The sequence below is a fragment of the Triticum aestivum genome, chromosome 2D, assembly GCF_018294505.1.
Source record: "Triticum aestivum cultivar Chinese Spring chromosome 2D, IWGSC CS RefSeq v2.1, whole genome shotgun sequence".
In the NCBI taxonomy this organism is placed as follows: domain Eukaryota; kingdom Viridiplantae; phylum Streptophyta; class Magnoliopsida; order Poales; family Poaceae; genus Triticum; species Triticum aestivum.
Window position 1 is genome coordinate 623,892,052 of NC_057799.1, and position 17,149 is coordinate 623,909,200.

Consider the following 17,149-nt stretch of genomic DNA (forward strand, 5'->3'; position numbering starts at 1 on the left):
GCAAAGTAGTATGATAGTAACGGTAACAGTGGCAAAGGTAACAGTGATAGCAGTATTGTAGTGATTGTAACAGTAGCAATGGAAAAGTAAATAAGCGGAGAACGATATGTGAAAAGCTCGTAGGCATTGGATCGGTGATGGAGAATTATGCCGGATGCGGTTCATCATGTAACAGTCATAACATAGGGTGACACAGAACTAGCTCCAATTCATCAATGTAATGTAGGCATGTATTCCGAATATAGTCATACGTGCTTATGGAAAAGAACTTGCATGACATCTTTTGTCCTACCCTCCCGTGGCAGCGGGGTCCTAGCAGAAACTAAGGGATATTAAGGCCTCCTTTTAATAGAGTACCGGACCAAAGCATTAACACATAGTGAATACATGGACTCCGCAAACTACGGTCATCACCGGGAGTGGTCCCGATTATTTTCACTTCGGGGTTGCCGGATCATAACACATAGTAGGTGACTATAACTTGCAATATCGGATCAAGAACACAAATATATTGATGAAAACATAAAGGGTTCAGATCTGAGTTCATGGCACTCGGGCCATAGTGACAAGCATTAAGCATAGCAAAGTCATAGCAACATCAATCTCAGAACATAGTGGATACTAGGGATCAAACCCTAACAAAACTAACTCGATTACATGATAGATCTCATCCAACCCATCACCGTCCAGCAAGCCTACGATGGAATTACTCATGCACGGCGGTGAGCATCATGAAATTGGTGATGGAGGATGGTTGATGATGAAGATGGTGACGGATTCCCCTCTCCGGAGCCCCGGACGGACTCCAGATCAGCCCTCCCGAGAGAGTTTAGGGCTTGGCGGCGGCTCCGTATCGTAAAACGCGATGAATCTTTCTCTCTGATTTTTTTCTCCCCGAACACAAATATATGGAGTTGGAGTTGAGGTCGGTGGAGCACCAGGGGGGCCACGAGGCAGGGGGCGCGCCCAGGGGGGCAAGCGCACCCCCCCACCCTCGTGGCAAGGGTGTGGGCCCCCTGGCCTTGATTCTTTCCCCAATATTTTTTATATTTTCCAAAAATAATCTTCGTGAAGTTTCAGGTCATTCCGAGAACTTTTGTTTTTGCGCATAAATAACACCATGGCAATTCTGCTGAAAATAGCGTCAGTCCGGGTTAGTTTCATTCAAATCATGCAACTTAGAGTCCAAAACAAGGGCAAAAGTGTTTGGAAAAGTAGATACGACGGAGACGTATCAACTCCCCTAAGCTTAAACCTTTGCTTGTCCTCAAGCAATTCAGTTGATAAACTGAAAGTGATAAAAAAACTTATACAAACTCTGTTTGCTCTTGTTGTTGTAAATATGTAAAGCCAGCATTCAAGTTTTCAGCAAAGATTATGAACTAACCACATTCACAATAACACTTAGGTATGATGTTTACTCATATCAATGGCATAATCAACTAGCGAGCGATAATAATAAATCTCGGATGACAACACTTTCTCAAAACAATCATGATATGATATAACAAGATGGTATCTCGCTAGCCCTTTCTGAGACCGCAAAACATAAATGTAGAGCACCTTTAAAGATCAAGGACTGACTAGACATTGTAATTCATGGTAAAAGAGATCCAATCATAGTCATACCCAATATAAATTAACAGTAATGAATGCAAATGACAGCGGTGCTCTCCAGCTGGTGCTTTTTAATAAGAGGGTGATGACTCAACATAAAAGTAAATAGATAGGCCCTTCGCAGAGGGAAGCAGGGATTTGTAGAGGTGCCAGAGCTCGGTTTTGAAATAGAGATAAATAATATTTTGAGCGGTATACTTTCATTGTCAACATAACAACCAAGAGATGGCGATATCTTCCATGCTACACACATTATAGGCGGTTCCCAAACAGAATGGTAAAGTTTATACTCCCCCTCCACCAACAAGCATCAATCCATGGCTTGCTCGAAATAACGAGTGCCTCCAACTAACAACAGTCCCGGGGGGGTTTTGTTTGCAATTATTTTGATTTGATTTGCATAAAGCATGGGACTGGGCATCCCGGTGACCAGCCATTTTCTCGTGAGTGAGGAGCGGAGTCCACTCCTCTTGAGAATAACCCACCTAACATGGAAGATACGGACAGCCCTAGTTGATACATGAGCTATTCGAGCATACAAAACAGAATTTCATTTGAAGGTTTAGAGTTTGGCACATACAAATTTACTTGGAACGGCAGGTAGATACCGCATATAGGAAGGTATGGTGGACTCATATGGAATAACTTTGGGGTTTAAGGGATTGGATGCACAAGCAGTATTCCCGCTTAGTACAAATGAAGGCTAGCAAAAGACTGGGAAGCGACCAACTAGAGAGCGACAACAGTCATGAACATGCATTAAAATTAATAAACATTGAGTGCAAGCATGAGTAGGATATAATCCACCATGAACATAAATATTGTGAAGGCTATGTTGATTTGTTTCAACTACATGTGTGAACATGTGCCAAGTCAAGTCACTTAAATCATTCAAAGGAGGATACCACCCCATCATACCACATCGCAACCATTTTAATAGCATGTTGGCATGCGAGGTAAACCATTATAACTCATAGCTAATCAAGCATGGCACGAGCAACTATGATCTCTAATTGTCATTGCAAACATGTTTATTCATAATAAGCTGAATCAGGAACGATGAACTAATCATATTTACAAAAACAAGAGAGGTTGAGTTCATACCAGCTTCTCTCATCTCAGTCAGTCCATCATATATCATCATTATTGCCTTTCACTTGCACGACCGAACGATGTGAATAATAATAATAGTGCACGTGCATTGGACTAAGCTGGAATCTGCAAGCATTCAATAAACAGGAGAAGACAAGGCAATATGGGCTCTTGGTTAAATCAACAATAATGCATATAAGAGCCACTTCAACAATTTCATCATGGTCTTCTCCTATCGACCCCCAAAGAAAAGAAAAGAAATAAAAATATTTACACGGGAAAGCTCCCAACAAGCAAAAGAAGAACAGGAAATCTTTTTGGGTTTTCCTTTTAATTACTACTACTACAAGCATGAAAAGTAAACTAGCTAAAAGCTACAACTAATTTTGTTTTTGTTTTTCTTAAAGTTTTTCAAACACACAAGAAGAAAGCAGAAAAAGGAAAATAAACTAGCATGGATGATACAGTGAAAAAGTATGAACACCGACAACTAGCAATGAGTGTGTAAACATAAATGTAATGTCGGTGGGAAATACGTACTCCCCCAAGCTTAGGCTTTTGGCCTAAGTTGGTCTATTGCCACGGCTGGGCTGGCGGATATCTGAAGTTATAACTGGGGTCGTACTGAGATGAAGAAGCCTCTGATTGCCACTGGTTGGCAATCATCTCCGGATCCCACTGGTAATTAGACTGTCGTGGAGGATCAAATTGTGGTTCCGGCTCTGGCTCCGTGGCTGATGTAGGGTTCCGGTACGCTTGGATGGCCGCCAGCGGAACAAGATACTTGCCTGCAGATAAATCAAACAAGGAAGGAGCAGGCAAGGTAATAGTCTCAGGGTGACTCTTATCAAATAACATTTTGTATTTAAGCGCCCTTTCCCTATTCTTAACAATAAAATCATGCGCCACCATACTCTTATGGTCTAGAAAAACAGTAGACAGCAATTTTTCTTCTTTCTCATAGTGCCTAATAGGTAGGTTATAGTATGCAGCGAGGCGCGAGGCGAAGATGCCTCCCAAGATGGGGCCCTTAGTACGGTTAAGATTTAACCGCCTTGCAACAATAGCGCCTATACTAAATGTGTCATCACGAAACAAGGCATGGAACAAAATAATAATATCAGGGACACTCAGGTTTCCACAGTTTCCGCGACCAATTAAGCACCTACTAGCAAATATAGCAAAGTAACGTAGAACGGGAAAATGTATGCTAGTGATTCGTGCGTCGGAAACCTTCCTCGTTTCCCCTACCGCAATTGTATCAATAAACCCCTCCACATCGTTACTATGTGGTTCCTCTACAAAACCCGGAAAAGGTAACTTGCAAGCCTCACAGAATGCACGAAGGGTCATCTCCTTATACTCATCATATAAATAAAAATCCACCGTAGGTGGTGACCTCCTAGAATGGAAATGAAAATTTTGCACAAAGGTATTGGTGAGTAAGAGATACTGTTCGCGTTGGTGACGGAGGAAGTCGGTGAGGCCTCCGTGGTGCGAGGCAGATTATATTTGGGCCTCTCCTCTTCTTTGCTTTGTTTATCCTTCGAGCTTCGGCTCGAAGAGCCCCTCAAAATATGTTCATCATTTTCTGAAATTTTTAGTAACTTCAAATAAAAGTAAACCAAACTCAATAAAATTGATAGCAACTACTCCTACAAGTGCCTAGAGAGTATATCATGCATTAGAACTACTTGGGACCAATTAAATTTGACATGCAAGCTCAAGAACCTGGTCACCTAAGCAGCACAAATTTGCAATAAATAAATCACTAGAACAAAAACTAATTGGACCATTGGAGGAGTCACATACCAAGGAACAATCCCCCAAAGCAGCTTTGTGAGAGGTGCTTTGAGCAAGGAGATCGAAAATCGCAGCAAAATGAGCTAGAACTCGTGCTTGAGCTGGTTGGTGATTTTTTTGGAGGAAGGAGTGTGTGGTGGCAGGAATAAGTGGAGGGGAGCCACCGTGGGCCCACGAGGCAGGGGGCCCTGGACCCTCGTGCCCAGGTGCCAGCTCCCCCTGATGTGTTCTCAGTGCCAAATATTCTCAAATATTCCAGAAAAAATTATATTTCAATTTCAGGGGATTTGGGGAACTTTTATTTTCGGGGTATTTTTATATTGAACGGATAATTCAGAAAACGGACAGAAAATACCAATTTTACTTTATTTCATCTAAATAACAGAAAGTAAAAGGAGGGTACAGAAGGTTGTGCCTTCTAACTTCATCCATCTCATGCTCATCAAAAGGAATCCACTAACAAGGTTGATCAGGTCTTGTTAACAAACTCATTCCGAATTGCATGGAACCGGAGAATTTTCGAATAGCACTAAGTTACCTCAACGGGGATATGCACATCCCCAATAATAAGAATATCATATCTCTTTTTGACAGTGGGAAGAGGAAATTCAAAACCTCCAAAAATAATAGATGAAATTTTTCTAATAGAGTTTATACTATGAACTTGAGGTTTTTTCCTCGGAAAGTGTACCGTATGCTCATTGCCATTAACATGAAAAGTGACATTGCCTTTGTTGCAATCAATAACAGCCCCTGCAGTATTCAAAAAAGGTCTTCCAAGAATAATAGACATACTATCGTCCTCGGGAATATCAAGAATAACAAAGTCCGTTAAAATAGTAACGTTTGCAACCACAACAGGCACATCCTCACAAATACCGACAGGTATAGCAGTTGATTTATCAGCCATTTGCAAAGATATTTCAGTAGGTGTCAACTTATTCAAGTCAAGTCTACGATAGAGTGAGAGAGAGGCATAACACTAACGCCGGCTCCAAGATCACATAAAGCGGTTTTAACATAATTTCTTTTAATGGAGCATGGTATAGTGGGTACTCCTGGATCTCCTAGTTTCTTAGGTATTCCACCCTTGAAAGTGTAATTAGCAAGCATGGTGGACATTTCAGCTTCCGGTATCTTTCTTTTATTAGTAACAATTTCTTTCATATACTTAGCATAAGGATTCATTTTGAGCATATCAGTTAATCGCATACGCAAAAAGATAGGTCTAATCATTTCAGCAAAGCGCTCAAAATCCTCATCATCCTTTTTCTTGGATGGTTTGGGAGGAAAAGGCATGGGTTTCTGAACCCATGGTTCTCTTTCCCTACCGTGCTTCCTAGCAACAAAGTCTCTTTTATCATAACGTTGATTCTTTGATTGTGGGTTATCAAGATCAACAACAGGTTCAATTTCTACATCATTATCATTGCTAGGTTGAGCATCATCATGAACATCATTATTAATATTATCACTAGGTTCATGTTCATTACCAGATTGTGTTTCGGCATCAGAGATAAAAGATTTGGATTCTCAGGTGTGTCAACAACAGGTTCACTAGAAGCATGCGAAGTCCTATCATTTTTCTTTTTCTTCTTTTTAGAAGGACTAGGTGCATCTACATTGGTTCTCTGAGAGTCCTGCTCAATTCTCTTAGGATGACCTTCAGGATACAAAGGTTTCTGAGTCATTTTACCAGTTCTAGAAGCCACTCTAACAGCAAAATCATTATTCTTACTATTCATTTCATTGAGCAAATCATTCTGAGCTTTAAGTACTTGTTCTACTTGAGTTGTAACCATAGAAGCATGTTTACTAATGAGTTTAAGTTCACCTTTAACTCTGGACATATAGTCACTCAAGTGTTCAATCATATAAGCATTTGTTTTAATTGTCTTCCAAAATAAGCATTAAAATCTTCTTGCTTAACCATAAAGTTATCAAACTCATCCAAACATCGGCTAGCAAGCTTAGTAAGCGGGATTTCAGCTTTTCCATATCTATAGAGAGAATTTACCTTTACTACCTGTGTCGGGTTATCAAGACAATGTGTTTCTTCAACAGGCGGTAAATTAAGGCCATGTATTTCTTCAATATGAGGTAAATTCTTAACATCTTCAGCTTTAATACCCTTTTCTTTCATGGATTTCTTTGCCTCTTGCATATCTTCAGGACTGAGAAATAGAACACCCCTTTTCTTCGGAGTTGGCTTAGGAGTTGGTTCAGGAAGTGTCCAATTATTTTCATTGGTCAACATATTATTCAATAAAATTTCAGCTTCATCCGGTGTTCTTTTCCTGAAAACAGAACCAGCACAACTATCCAGGTGGTCTCTGGAAGCATCGGTTAGTCCATTATAAAAGATATCAAGTATTTCATTTTTTTGAGAGGATGATCAGGCAAAGCATTAAGTAATTGGAGAAGCCTCCCCCAAGCTTGTGGGAGACTCTCTTCTTCAATTTGCACAAAATTATATATATCCCTTAAAGCAGCTTGTTTCTTATGAGCAGGGAAATATTTAGCAGAGAAGTAATAAATCATATCCTGGGGACTACGCACACAACCAGGATCAAGAGAATTAAACCATATCTTAGCATCACCCTTTAATGAGAACGGAAATATTTTAAGGATATAAAAGTAGCGAGTTCTCTCATCATTAGTGAACAGGGTGGCTATATCATTTAATTTAGTAAGATGTGCCACAACAGTTTCAGATGCATAGGCATATAAAGGATCGGATTCAACCAAATTAATTATATCAGGATCAATGGAGAATTCATAATCCTTATCAGTAACAAAGATAGGTGAAGTAGCATAAGCAGGATCATATTTCATCCTAGCATTCAGAGTTTTTTGTTTCAGCTTAGCTAGTAATTTCTTAAGATCACTTCTATCATTGCAAGCAAGAAAGTCTCTAGCAGTTTCTTCATCCATAACATAGCCCTCAGGCACAACAGGTAATTCATATTTAGGGGGAGAGTCTTCATCATCACTTTCATCTATATTATCAGTTTCAATAATTTCATTCTCTCTAGCCCTAGTAAGTTGTTCATCAAGAAATTCACCAAGTGGCACAGTAGTATCAAGCATAGAAGTAGTTTCATCACAAGTATCATGCATAGCAGAAGTGGCATCATCAATAACATGCGACATATCAGAATTAATAGCAGAAGCAGGTTTAGGTGTCGCAAGCTTACTCAAAACAGAAGGTGAATCAAGTGCAGAGCTAGATGGCAGTTCCTTACCTCCCCTCGTAGTCGAGGGATAAATTTTTGTTTTCTCGTCATTCAAGTTCTTCATAGTGACCAGTAGATATAAATCCCAAGTGACTCAAAGAATAGAGCTATGGTCCCCGGCAATGGCGCCAGAAAATAGTCTTGATAACCCACAAGTATAGGGGGTCGCAACATTTTTCGAGGGTAGAGTATTCAACCCAAATTTATTGATTCGACACAAGGGGAGCCAAAGAATATTCTCAAGTATTAGCAACTGAGTTGTCAATTCAGCCACACCTGGATAACTTAATATCTGCAGCAAAGTATTTAGTAGCAAAGTAGTATGATAGTAACAGTAACAGTGGCAAAGGTAACAGTGATAGTAGTATTGTAGTGATTGTAACAGTAGCAACGGAAAAGTAAATAAGCGGAGAACAATATGTGAAAAGCTCGTAGGCATTGGATCGGTGATGGAGAATTATGCCGGATGCGGTTCATCATGTAACAGTCATAACATAGGGCGACACAGAACTAGCTCCAATTCATCAATGTAATGTAGGCATGTATTCCGAATATAGTCATACGTGCTTATGGAAAAGAACTTGCATGGCATCTTTTGTCCTACCCTCCCGTGGCAGCGGGGTCCTAGCGGAAACTAAGGGATATTAAGGCCTCCTTTTAATAGAGTACCGGACCAAAGCATTAACACATAGTGAATACATGGACTCCTCAAACTACGGTCATCACCGGGAGTGGTCCCGATTATTGTCACTTCGGGGTTGCCGGATCATAACACATAGTAGGTGACTATAACTTGCAATATCGGATCAAGAACACAAATATATTGATGAAAACATAAAGGGTTCAGATCTGAGTTCATGGCACTCAGGCCCTAGTGGCAAGCATTAAGCATAGCAAAGTCATAGCAACATCAATCTCAGAACATAGTGGATACTAGGGATCAAACCCTAACAAAGTTAACTCGATTACATGATAGATCTCATCCAACCCATCACCGTCCAGCAAGCCTACGATGGAATTACTCACGCACAGCGGTGAGCATCATGAAATTGGTGATGGAGGATGGTTGATGATGACGATGGCGACGGATTCCCCTCTCCGGAGCCCCGAACGGACTCCGGATCAGCCCTCCCGAGAGAGTTTAGGGCTTGGCGGCGGCTCCGTATCGTAAAACGCGATGAATCTTTCTCTCTGATTTTTTTTCTCCCCGAACACGAATATATGGAGTTGGAGTTGAGGTCGGTGGAGCACCAGGGGGCCCACGAGGCAGGGGCGCGCCCAGGGGGGGCAGGCGCGCCCCCCACCCTCGTGGTAAGGGTGTGGGCCCCCTGGCCTTGATTCTTTCGCCAGTATTTTTTACATTTTCCAAAAATAATCTTCGTGAAGTTTCAGGTCATTCCGAGAACTTTTGTTTCTGCACATAAATAACACCATGGCAATTCTGCTGAAAACAGCGTCAGTCCGCGTTAGTTTCATTCAAATCATGCAAGTTAGAGTCCAAAACAAGGGAAAAAGTGTTTGGAAAAGTAGATACGACGGAGACGTATCACTCCTCCTCACCGCGCCGCAGACAACGAGGCCACGCCGGGGGGCCGGCCCGCTAGGACCCAGATGGGGCCCGCCGGGCCCAGATCTGGGCCGGGGTCGCGACGTCAGCCACCCGGCACCACCACGTCGCCCCGCCGCCAAGGAGCGGCGCCGACACCACGCCTACCGCCGGCCGCCGCCGCAAGGCCGCCGGACCGCAGCCAAGCCGGGCTGCACCGCCGCCGCCTCCCTGCCCCGGGAAGGGAGCACGCGCGCGCGGGGATGAGAAGGCCCGCCGCCGCTGGTACCATCCGGGCCAGCGTCGGGGGCGACCGCCGGCGGTGGCGGGGGGAGACGGGGGAGGAGGGGGCCTGCTGGTGAGGAGCTCGAGCTCCGCCCCGGCCACCTCCCGGGGAGGCGGCGCGAGGCGGATCTGGACGGGGAAGGGGGGGGAGGAAGGGGACGGAGGCGGGGCGCGAGGCCGGCGGCCGGTGGCGGCGGCGGGAGAGGAAGGGGCGGAACCCTAGCGGGCTAGTCGTGTGAGGCCTTAGGTTTTAGATGTTAGGCATTGGTGCGAGGTCTGTTTGGTATTTGGCTCGGACTTTCGGCACCCCTTCATCAGTTAGATTGGAGTAGTAACAGATGTTGCGAAGATGATGGCTTCAGACTTACTGATGTATTTCTTTGTAAAGTCTTTGTGAATAATCAATAAAATGGCCGCATGCATCTTTCCAGATGCAGAGGCCGGGGGTTATCCTCCATTTTAAAAGAAAAAAAAAACTTGGTCCTTCAAGTGATATCTCTGAAGCAATGCAAGAGGACAGATCAGGCAAGCACCGTGGTTCTTGAGCATTAACTCAGACGGCCAGATGATCCAATACCAAACTTATCCAGTGTCGGATGCAAGGAAGGTATTGCTGTCACATGTTGGGACCTATGGTGGCTGAGAAGGTAACGAACACACCATGACCAGCACACTCTGGTTACTAGAAGCGTACTGGCTGTTCGTGATATATCTGAATTTCCAAAGAACGCAACTAAAAAAACAGCAGCTGACCGTTCATGTGTTAAGAGCAAACCACCTGATGGTCTAGTAAAGGTGCGTGTAGATGCTTCTTTTCACGCAGAGGAGGGTAGAGGAGCGATAGCGCGTCTGTCATCAGAGATTCGCATGGGGTGTTTCTTGCAGCTACATGGAATACACTAGCCCAAACTCTTGATGCGCATACTGCTAAAGCGTTGGCAATGTACCATGGTCAGTTACTAGCCAATAGTTACTAGCCAATGTACCTTGCTCCGATCTGTGCGCGCTAGTGCGCTTGGCTGGGCACGCGTGGTGGGGATTGCTCGGGTGGAGACGATGAACAGTAACGCCGGCGAAGCAAGGGGCTTTCTGCAAAAAGAATGCCACATCGGTAGCTGACATGCGGGCCCCACCGGTCAGATACACTGTCAATACGCGTTTATACGCGATTTAGACCTTTTTGTAACGTCTAGCCCCAGACTTGGTACTGACACGTAAAAATTACCAAACTTGGTACCAATCTGCTTTCAATGCCCCAATTGTGGTACTTCTGTGCAATTTACTCCCATGGCGACAACTCCGCGGTCAGGTCCCATGACGCGCCAAGTAGCTCCGCCTAGCCGTGCAGCTCGATTTGGCTGCTTGATCTGTTCGCACAGGAGGTCGCCACGCCTGAGCCGGTCGGAGTCGTCGGCGATGTGCGGGGCACTAGGGCGTAGTCCTATATATCCTTTACGTACAACTGCTGGCCATGGTGTGGTGTGGTCGTCATCACGCGAAAGAAAATCGTATACGACCAGGCCGTACAGGCCCAAACGGGAGACCCACCTCTCTCTGCGACACGTGGCAGACCGAATCTCAAAGCAGCCATTAATCCCCTTCGCCAAATCCCAATTTCTATAGCTCAGGTTTGATGTTCAAACTCCAGCCGCCGCCGGAGCCTCGGCTGCTCGCCGCATCGTTGCCGGTGCGCTCGTCGAAGACAGGTGCAACTCCCCAGCTCGGCGCGCTCCCTCACTGCCGGCAACGTCTAGGATCGTCCGCTGCGCAGCTCGCGGCACCGCCCCTTATGCTTGTCCCCGTCGGCTAGTAGAAGATGTGGGCAGAGGAGGTTTCGGTGGGCAAGTTTCTTTTTTAGAAAAGGAGGATGACCCCGGTCTCTGCATCTGGGAGATGCATACGGCCACTTTATTGATTATTTTCGAGGACCTTACAAAGTATTACAAACAATATACCTGAATCCACCATCTTGGCAACATATGCCGCTACTCCTATCCATATGATGAAGGTGTGCTAGCTGGGTCACTACCCAAACCACTCATCTAAGCCTAACATCAAAAGCCAGAAGCCCCAGCCGAGCCACATACCGGGTCTGGGGCACAATCCGGTCAGGCACACTCGTGTGTCGTCGCCGCCATCTTCCACAGGTCCGTCTTCAGATCATATTGAGGCTTCTACCTTGTCTGGCCACTCTGCCATCGACGTCACCATGACGCCAGACAGCTACCTCCTCCTGCGCGAGTCCATCTCCGCGCATCGGACGCCGAGCCTCCACAGCGCCATGCCGCCGATCTCCGCCGCCATCAATGTGTGAGATGAAGTACCACTCCACCATCCCCTTAGCCATCACTTGCTTCAAAACGATGCCCCCAGGAGGGAAAGCGATAAAATGCCATCATCGTCCGATCCGGAAGACCCAGATCTAGGGTTTTCCCCGGAGCATCCCGAGCCTGATGACGCAGACTGCAACGACGATGCCTCGACAAGGGAACGGCATCTAAGACACCGTCATCGTCCGCCATGACCGTAGTCGGCACGATTTTCATCGGCAGTTGCTCCACCAGACGTGCGCCACCGACGTCGCTGGTCCCTTCAACCGGAGTAAACTCCAAAACGATGCCCTAAAGAGGGACTACGACGCAAAATCGCCGTCATCGCTCGATCCCAAGGAGATCTAGGGTTTCCCCCGGAGTTGCCCGTGCTGTCAAGGACCAGACAAGGGTAGGATCCCGGCAGATTTTCCCAGCTGCCGACGAGTCACACCCGTCGCCGTGCCAACGGCAGACCAGCGATCAAGGCCCACGCTTGGGCATAGATCCGGCCGCGCCACCGCGACTCGATCCGGTCACGCCGCCGCCGTCCCTGGCGACCGCGACGCACCAGATCGCGAGGCCTCCTGCCGCGGGGGAGCGAAGTCGCCGAGGCGCCGCCACCACCCGTCGTGGCGTCCGGCCCACCGCCACGCTCCGGCCCGGGGGCGCCGGCCCGCGCCAGCCCCATGCGAGCGAGAGGGCCCGAGTCCCCGCCGTCGCCGGTGATGACCAGGCTTCGCCTGGCCGCACCCTTGGGCGGCGGCGAGGAAGGAGGAGGAGGAGTGGGGGAGGGCCGGCCGACGGGATCTGGGGGCCTCCCGGCCACCCACGCGGGGGGCGACTCGGGAGGAGGAGCCGCCCACGGAACCCAACCGTTGAGTTGTGGCAGAGGACCCCCAACAGCAACACCAATTTCGGTGGGCAAGTTGCCATCTGCGTTCCTTGCTCCGGTGACTCGTTGCCGTTGTTGGGCTCTGCTATATTCTGTCCGTCGCCGGCGAGATGGGCAGAGATGACTATGGTTTGTATGGTCGTGGGAATCGGGGTGGGTTGAAACTTGGAAACGATGAACCATGGCCGCTGCTTTGAGATTCGGGATGCTACGTGTCGCATAGAGAGGTGGGTCTCCCGTTTGTGCCTGTGCGACCTGGTCGTATACGATTTTCTTCCCATCACGCGGCCATGGTCTGCACCGGCCCCGGTCCAGCACTTGTCAGTCGCTGTCAGGCGGATCCGGCAATAGGTGTTTTTTTTTTAAATTATATTGGGAGCTCTCATCGGAATTATCGACGTATCATTGGCAATTAGTGTTGATTCAGGGCCGGCACTTCTCTCATAGTTTTCTCCCCTGCCGATCTCTTCGAGTTACACAGAGAGGATTGGAGCATGCATGGCGGACCACCTGTCAAGCGTGTTTACCAGTCTCAGAGTCTTATTGCGAGGTAGCAGCAGCACAGAGGGGCAGCTTGCTTCCGTGCCGGAGGAGAGCACCACCGGTTTCACAGATGTCTTGGGTCCGCCGCCCAACTCCTACCGCAACTCAATCCGGAGCGTCGGCATCGTCTTCCCTGAGTGGCCCATCAGATCGAGTCTCTCCTCCCAGTCCGGTCAAAGTGGATCCAACTACGACTACAGCGACTCCGGTGAATCGAGGTCCAACAACTCCGGCTACTCCTCCAACTCGGCGTCTGTGTCACCGGACCTCGGTACCACTGAGCTTATGAAGATTGCTCAGAGAATGGTCAGCGACGGCTACACCCAGCGCATGGTACGAGCATTCCACAGCACATCTCCCACCGAAACAGTTGGCCCGGACCTTGTGCTGAAGAATTGGTTCGTCGAGCTCGACGTAGACTGGGTTCTCCAATTACGGCTGCAGCTCCAGCTCCAAAAGGTGACTGCGTATTGGCTACAAGAATTGGTCCAGAGGTGGATCCGAGCTCTCACCATAATTGTCGCCAGTATCAAGGAAGTAATGCTCGTCCATGAGGCGCTGGCTGTCGCACGGTTTGGCAAAGCAAGTATCTCAGCGATGCTCGTCATTGTCGACACCATGCTCGATGTTATCCAGGAGGATAAGTTACAGGTTGTCCTACACATGTATATGTGTGTCTCCAGCGCATCATACATGATTATGATGATGCCCGTTGTCTTTTTGGAAGCTCAACGCATTCTCGATGAGATAAGCGCCTCATTGAAGGCAGAAGAGAACAGGTTAGTTCAGGCAATATCCAGCACCATGATGGACATCAGGACAGATTATTATGAAATCTCGTGGGATATCGAGATTGAACGAAGCGGAGGCGGAATTCACACAAAGATTCGGTTCCTGGTGGATTGCATACTATCAATGAGGAAAACATGTGCTTTGACGCTCAACTCTGCACAAAGCCAATGCACCGTGAAGCTTCGTGACGCGATAGATGAAACAATAGATTATCTGAAGGATCAGCTTCTGAGTGATTCAAGAATGTCCTCCGATCCAAGCCTCAGGTCTATGTTCTTGCTCAACAACTCCAACTTTGTTGCGCAGCTTCTGGAAATTAAACTTACAACAGAATGCGAGAAGTACAAAGATTTCTATCTTCATTTTTCTTGGGCACATTTGTTGTCCTACATACAGAAATCAAATTTCCTGGAATTATCGGTCATTGGATCAACACCTCTTCACTAGGTAAATTCAAGTCAGCATTTCATAAAACGTACCAGACTCAGAAGTTCTGGAAGGTTCCGGACCCGCAGCTCAGAGATGCGCTGCGTGGAGCTATCATCGAGAGGGTTATTTCACGTTACCGTGACTACCTGAAGGAGCATCCAGAGCTAGCTGAACAGGTTAGCCGTGGAAGCAACAGTCCCGAGGTTTTGGAGGAGATGCTAGGGGAGCTATTTGAAGGATGAAAACTACTTGAGGCATCGGCCAGAGTCACCCAACAAATAAGAGACTGGAGTTATGTTTCGTCATTGTATTAGGAATTATTTGTTTCCTTTTGAAGTGAAGTAGTAATACTGAATTTCGTTGGTTGCTGAAGTGTCGGACAGTACATCAAATGGTCACATTCTCTTTGTGTGGTTTTTTTTTTTGAATTTATTTGATGTCCTGACTGTATGCTGGATACTTTTCCATTCTGCTTCTGCGTCAATTTCATTTATAGACTTCCTCTAATAATTGACACGCTTAGTTTCGAGTTTACACAACATTCTATACGCACTTATTTTCATCTAGTTCAGTAAAACATGATATGTAGGAGTTGAACAGAGTCCATTCTGACAGAATAATGGATGGACAGATATGCAAGGATTTTCAACGTACTTAGTTACATGATGAAGAGGTGATGGAACTCATTCGTGACTTCAGCAAAGTTCACTTTGATTAATCAGCTCTTCTCCACCAGCCGAAGTTCTCATCGAGAGAAGCTAAGCTGATTAACAATCATCAATCAGTAAACAAAAGAGGCACTAAGCCATATGTACAGGCAAAATCTAGAGACCTGCGTTGCTATCGCACCAAAATTTCGTCATCTCGCGGCTCTGGTCGGCACCCGGGTCCGGCACTTGTCAGTCTCTGTCCGGCGGATCCAGCAAGAGGTGTTTTTAATGAATTATAATGGGAGCTATCATCGAAATTATCGATGCATCATCGATAATTAGTGTTGATTCCAGCCCGGCCCGGCACTTCTCATAGTTTTCTCCCCTGCCAATCTCTTCCAGCTTTACAAAGTAGGAGCATGGCGGGCCACGAGTATACGAGTCTCAAAGCCCTATTACAAGGTAGCAGCACGGAGGGGCAGCTTGCTTCCGTGCCGGAGGAGAGCACCACCGGCTTCACGGATGCCTTGCCACCGCCCGACTCCTACCGCAAGTCGATCCGGAGGGTCAGCGTCGTCTGCTCCGACTGGCGCATCAGATCCCGTCAGAGTGGATCCACCGACTCTGCTGCCTCGAGGTCCACCAACTCCAGCTACTCCTCCAACTCAGAGTCCGTCGGCGCAGCGGACTTGGGTACCAGCGAGCTCCGGAAGATTGCTCAGAGAATGGCCAGTGACGGTTACACCCAACGCATGGTACAAGCATTCCACACCGTATCTCTCACGCATACATTTGGCCAGGACCGCGCGCTGAGGAATTGGTTCATCGAGCTCGACGTCGACTGGGTTCTCAATGTATGGCTGAAGCTCCTTCTCCAAGAGGCATCGGCGTATTCGCTAAATGAATTGGTCGAGAGGTGGATCCGAGCTCTCACAGTAATTGTCGCCAGTGTCGACAAAGAGCTGGTCACCACCATCAGCGACGCGCCAGCGGCCGCACGATTTGTCACAGCGAGTGTCTCAGCAATGCTCGTCTTTGTCGATGCCATGGTCCAGGTTAACGGGGAGGAGAAGCTACAAGCCATGCTACAAATGTATATCTGCGTGTGCAGTGCATCATATGGCATCTTGCCGATGCACACGGTCAGTTCAGGTGCCCAAAGCATTTTGAACGATATAAACAGCTCAATGGACAGAGAAGGGAACAAGTTAATCGAGTCCATATGTGACATGATGGTGCAGGTGAGGCGGACACTCATGAAGGATGACAACTTGTGTGCCACCGAGATTCTGGAAGGAGGAGGTGAGGTTCACAAGAACACCCGGTTGATGGTGGATTACATAGTTTTGATGAGTAAAGCACATGCTTGGACACTGAAGAACTCTGGACAGAGCCACAACACCGGAAAGCTTGAAGACCTGATACATTACACAATTGATTATCTGAACAATTTGCTTGTGCGAAAATCAGAGCTGTACTCGGATCCAAGCCTCAGGTATTTGTTCCTGCTCAACAATTCATATTTCATAGCACAGACAGTGTCCAAGACATCGGTATCTTTAAATCCTGAGCTGTGGGGAGGACACCAAAGAGGATTTAAATTGAATCCTGAATGTGAGACCTACTTGCATAGCTATCTCGATGTTTCTTGGGGAAATGTGTTGTCCTTTATACCCAAATCGAATTCTCACGGACCACTCCGTCGTTGGATCCACACCACATCGCTGGCTAAATTCCAGTCAGCCTTTGATAATACGTACCAGGCTCAGAAATTCTGGAAGGTGCCGGAACCTCGTCTCCGGTCCTTACTGCGGGAAACAATCATCAAGCGAGTCACTTCAGCTTATAATGACTACCTGAAGGAACATCCAGAGCTACAAAAACACGTTAGTGGCGGAAGTAGTAGCCCTAAAGTTTTGGAGGAGATGTTGGGAGAGCTGTTTGAAGGATGA

The 17,149-nt window shown here is 46.7% G+C and overlaps 1 protein-coding gene and 1 pseudogene across 1 annotated transcript; both read left to right on the plus strand.

The window, feature by feature from the left end:
• Positions 1-13,281: 13,281 nt before the first annotated feature.
• LOC123056086 (exocyst complex component EXO70A1-like) lies at positions 13,282-14,789 on the plus strand (annotated as a pseudogene).
• Positions 14,790-15,616: 827 nt separating this feature from the next.
• LOC123056088 (exocyst complex component EXO70A1-like) lies at positions 15,617-17,149 on the plus strand. Its single transcript, XM_044479829.1, has one exon. It carries the CDS (start codon positions 15,617-15,619, stop codon positions 17,147-17,149), a length of 1,533 nt encoding a protein of 510 aa, XP_044335764.1.

What these genes read in the sequence shown, in the direction of transcription:
- LOC123056088 (XM_044479829.1), top strand. Translation starts at nt 15,617, where the DNA reads ATGGCGGGCCACGAGTATACGAGTCTCAAAGCCCTATTACAAGGTAGC.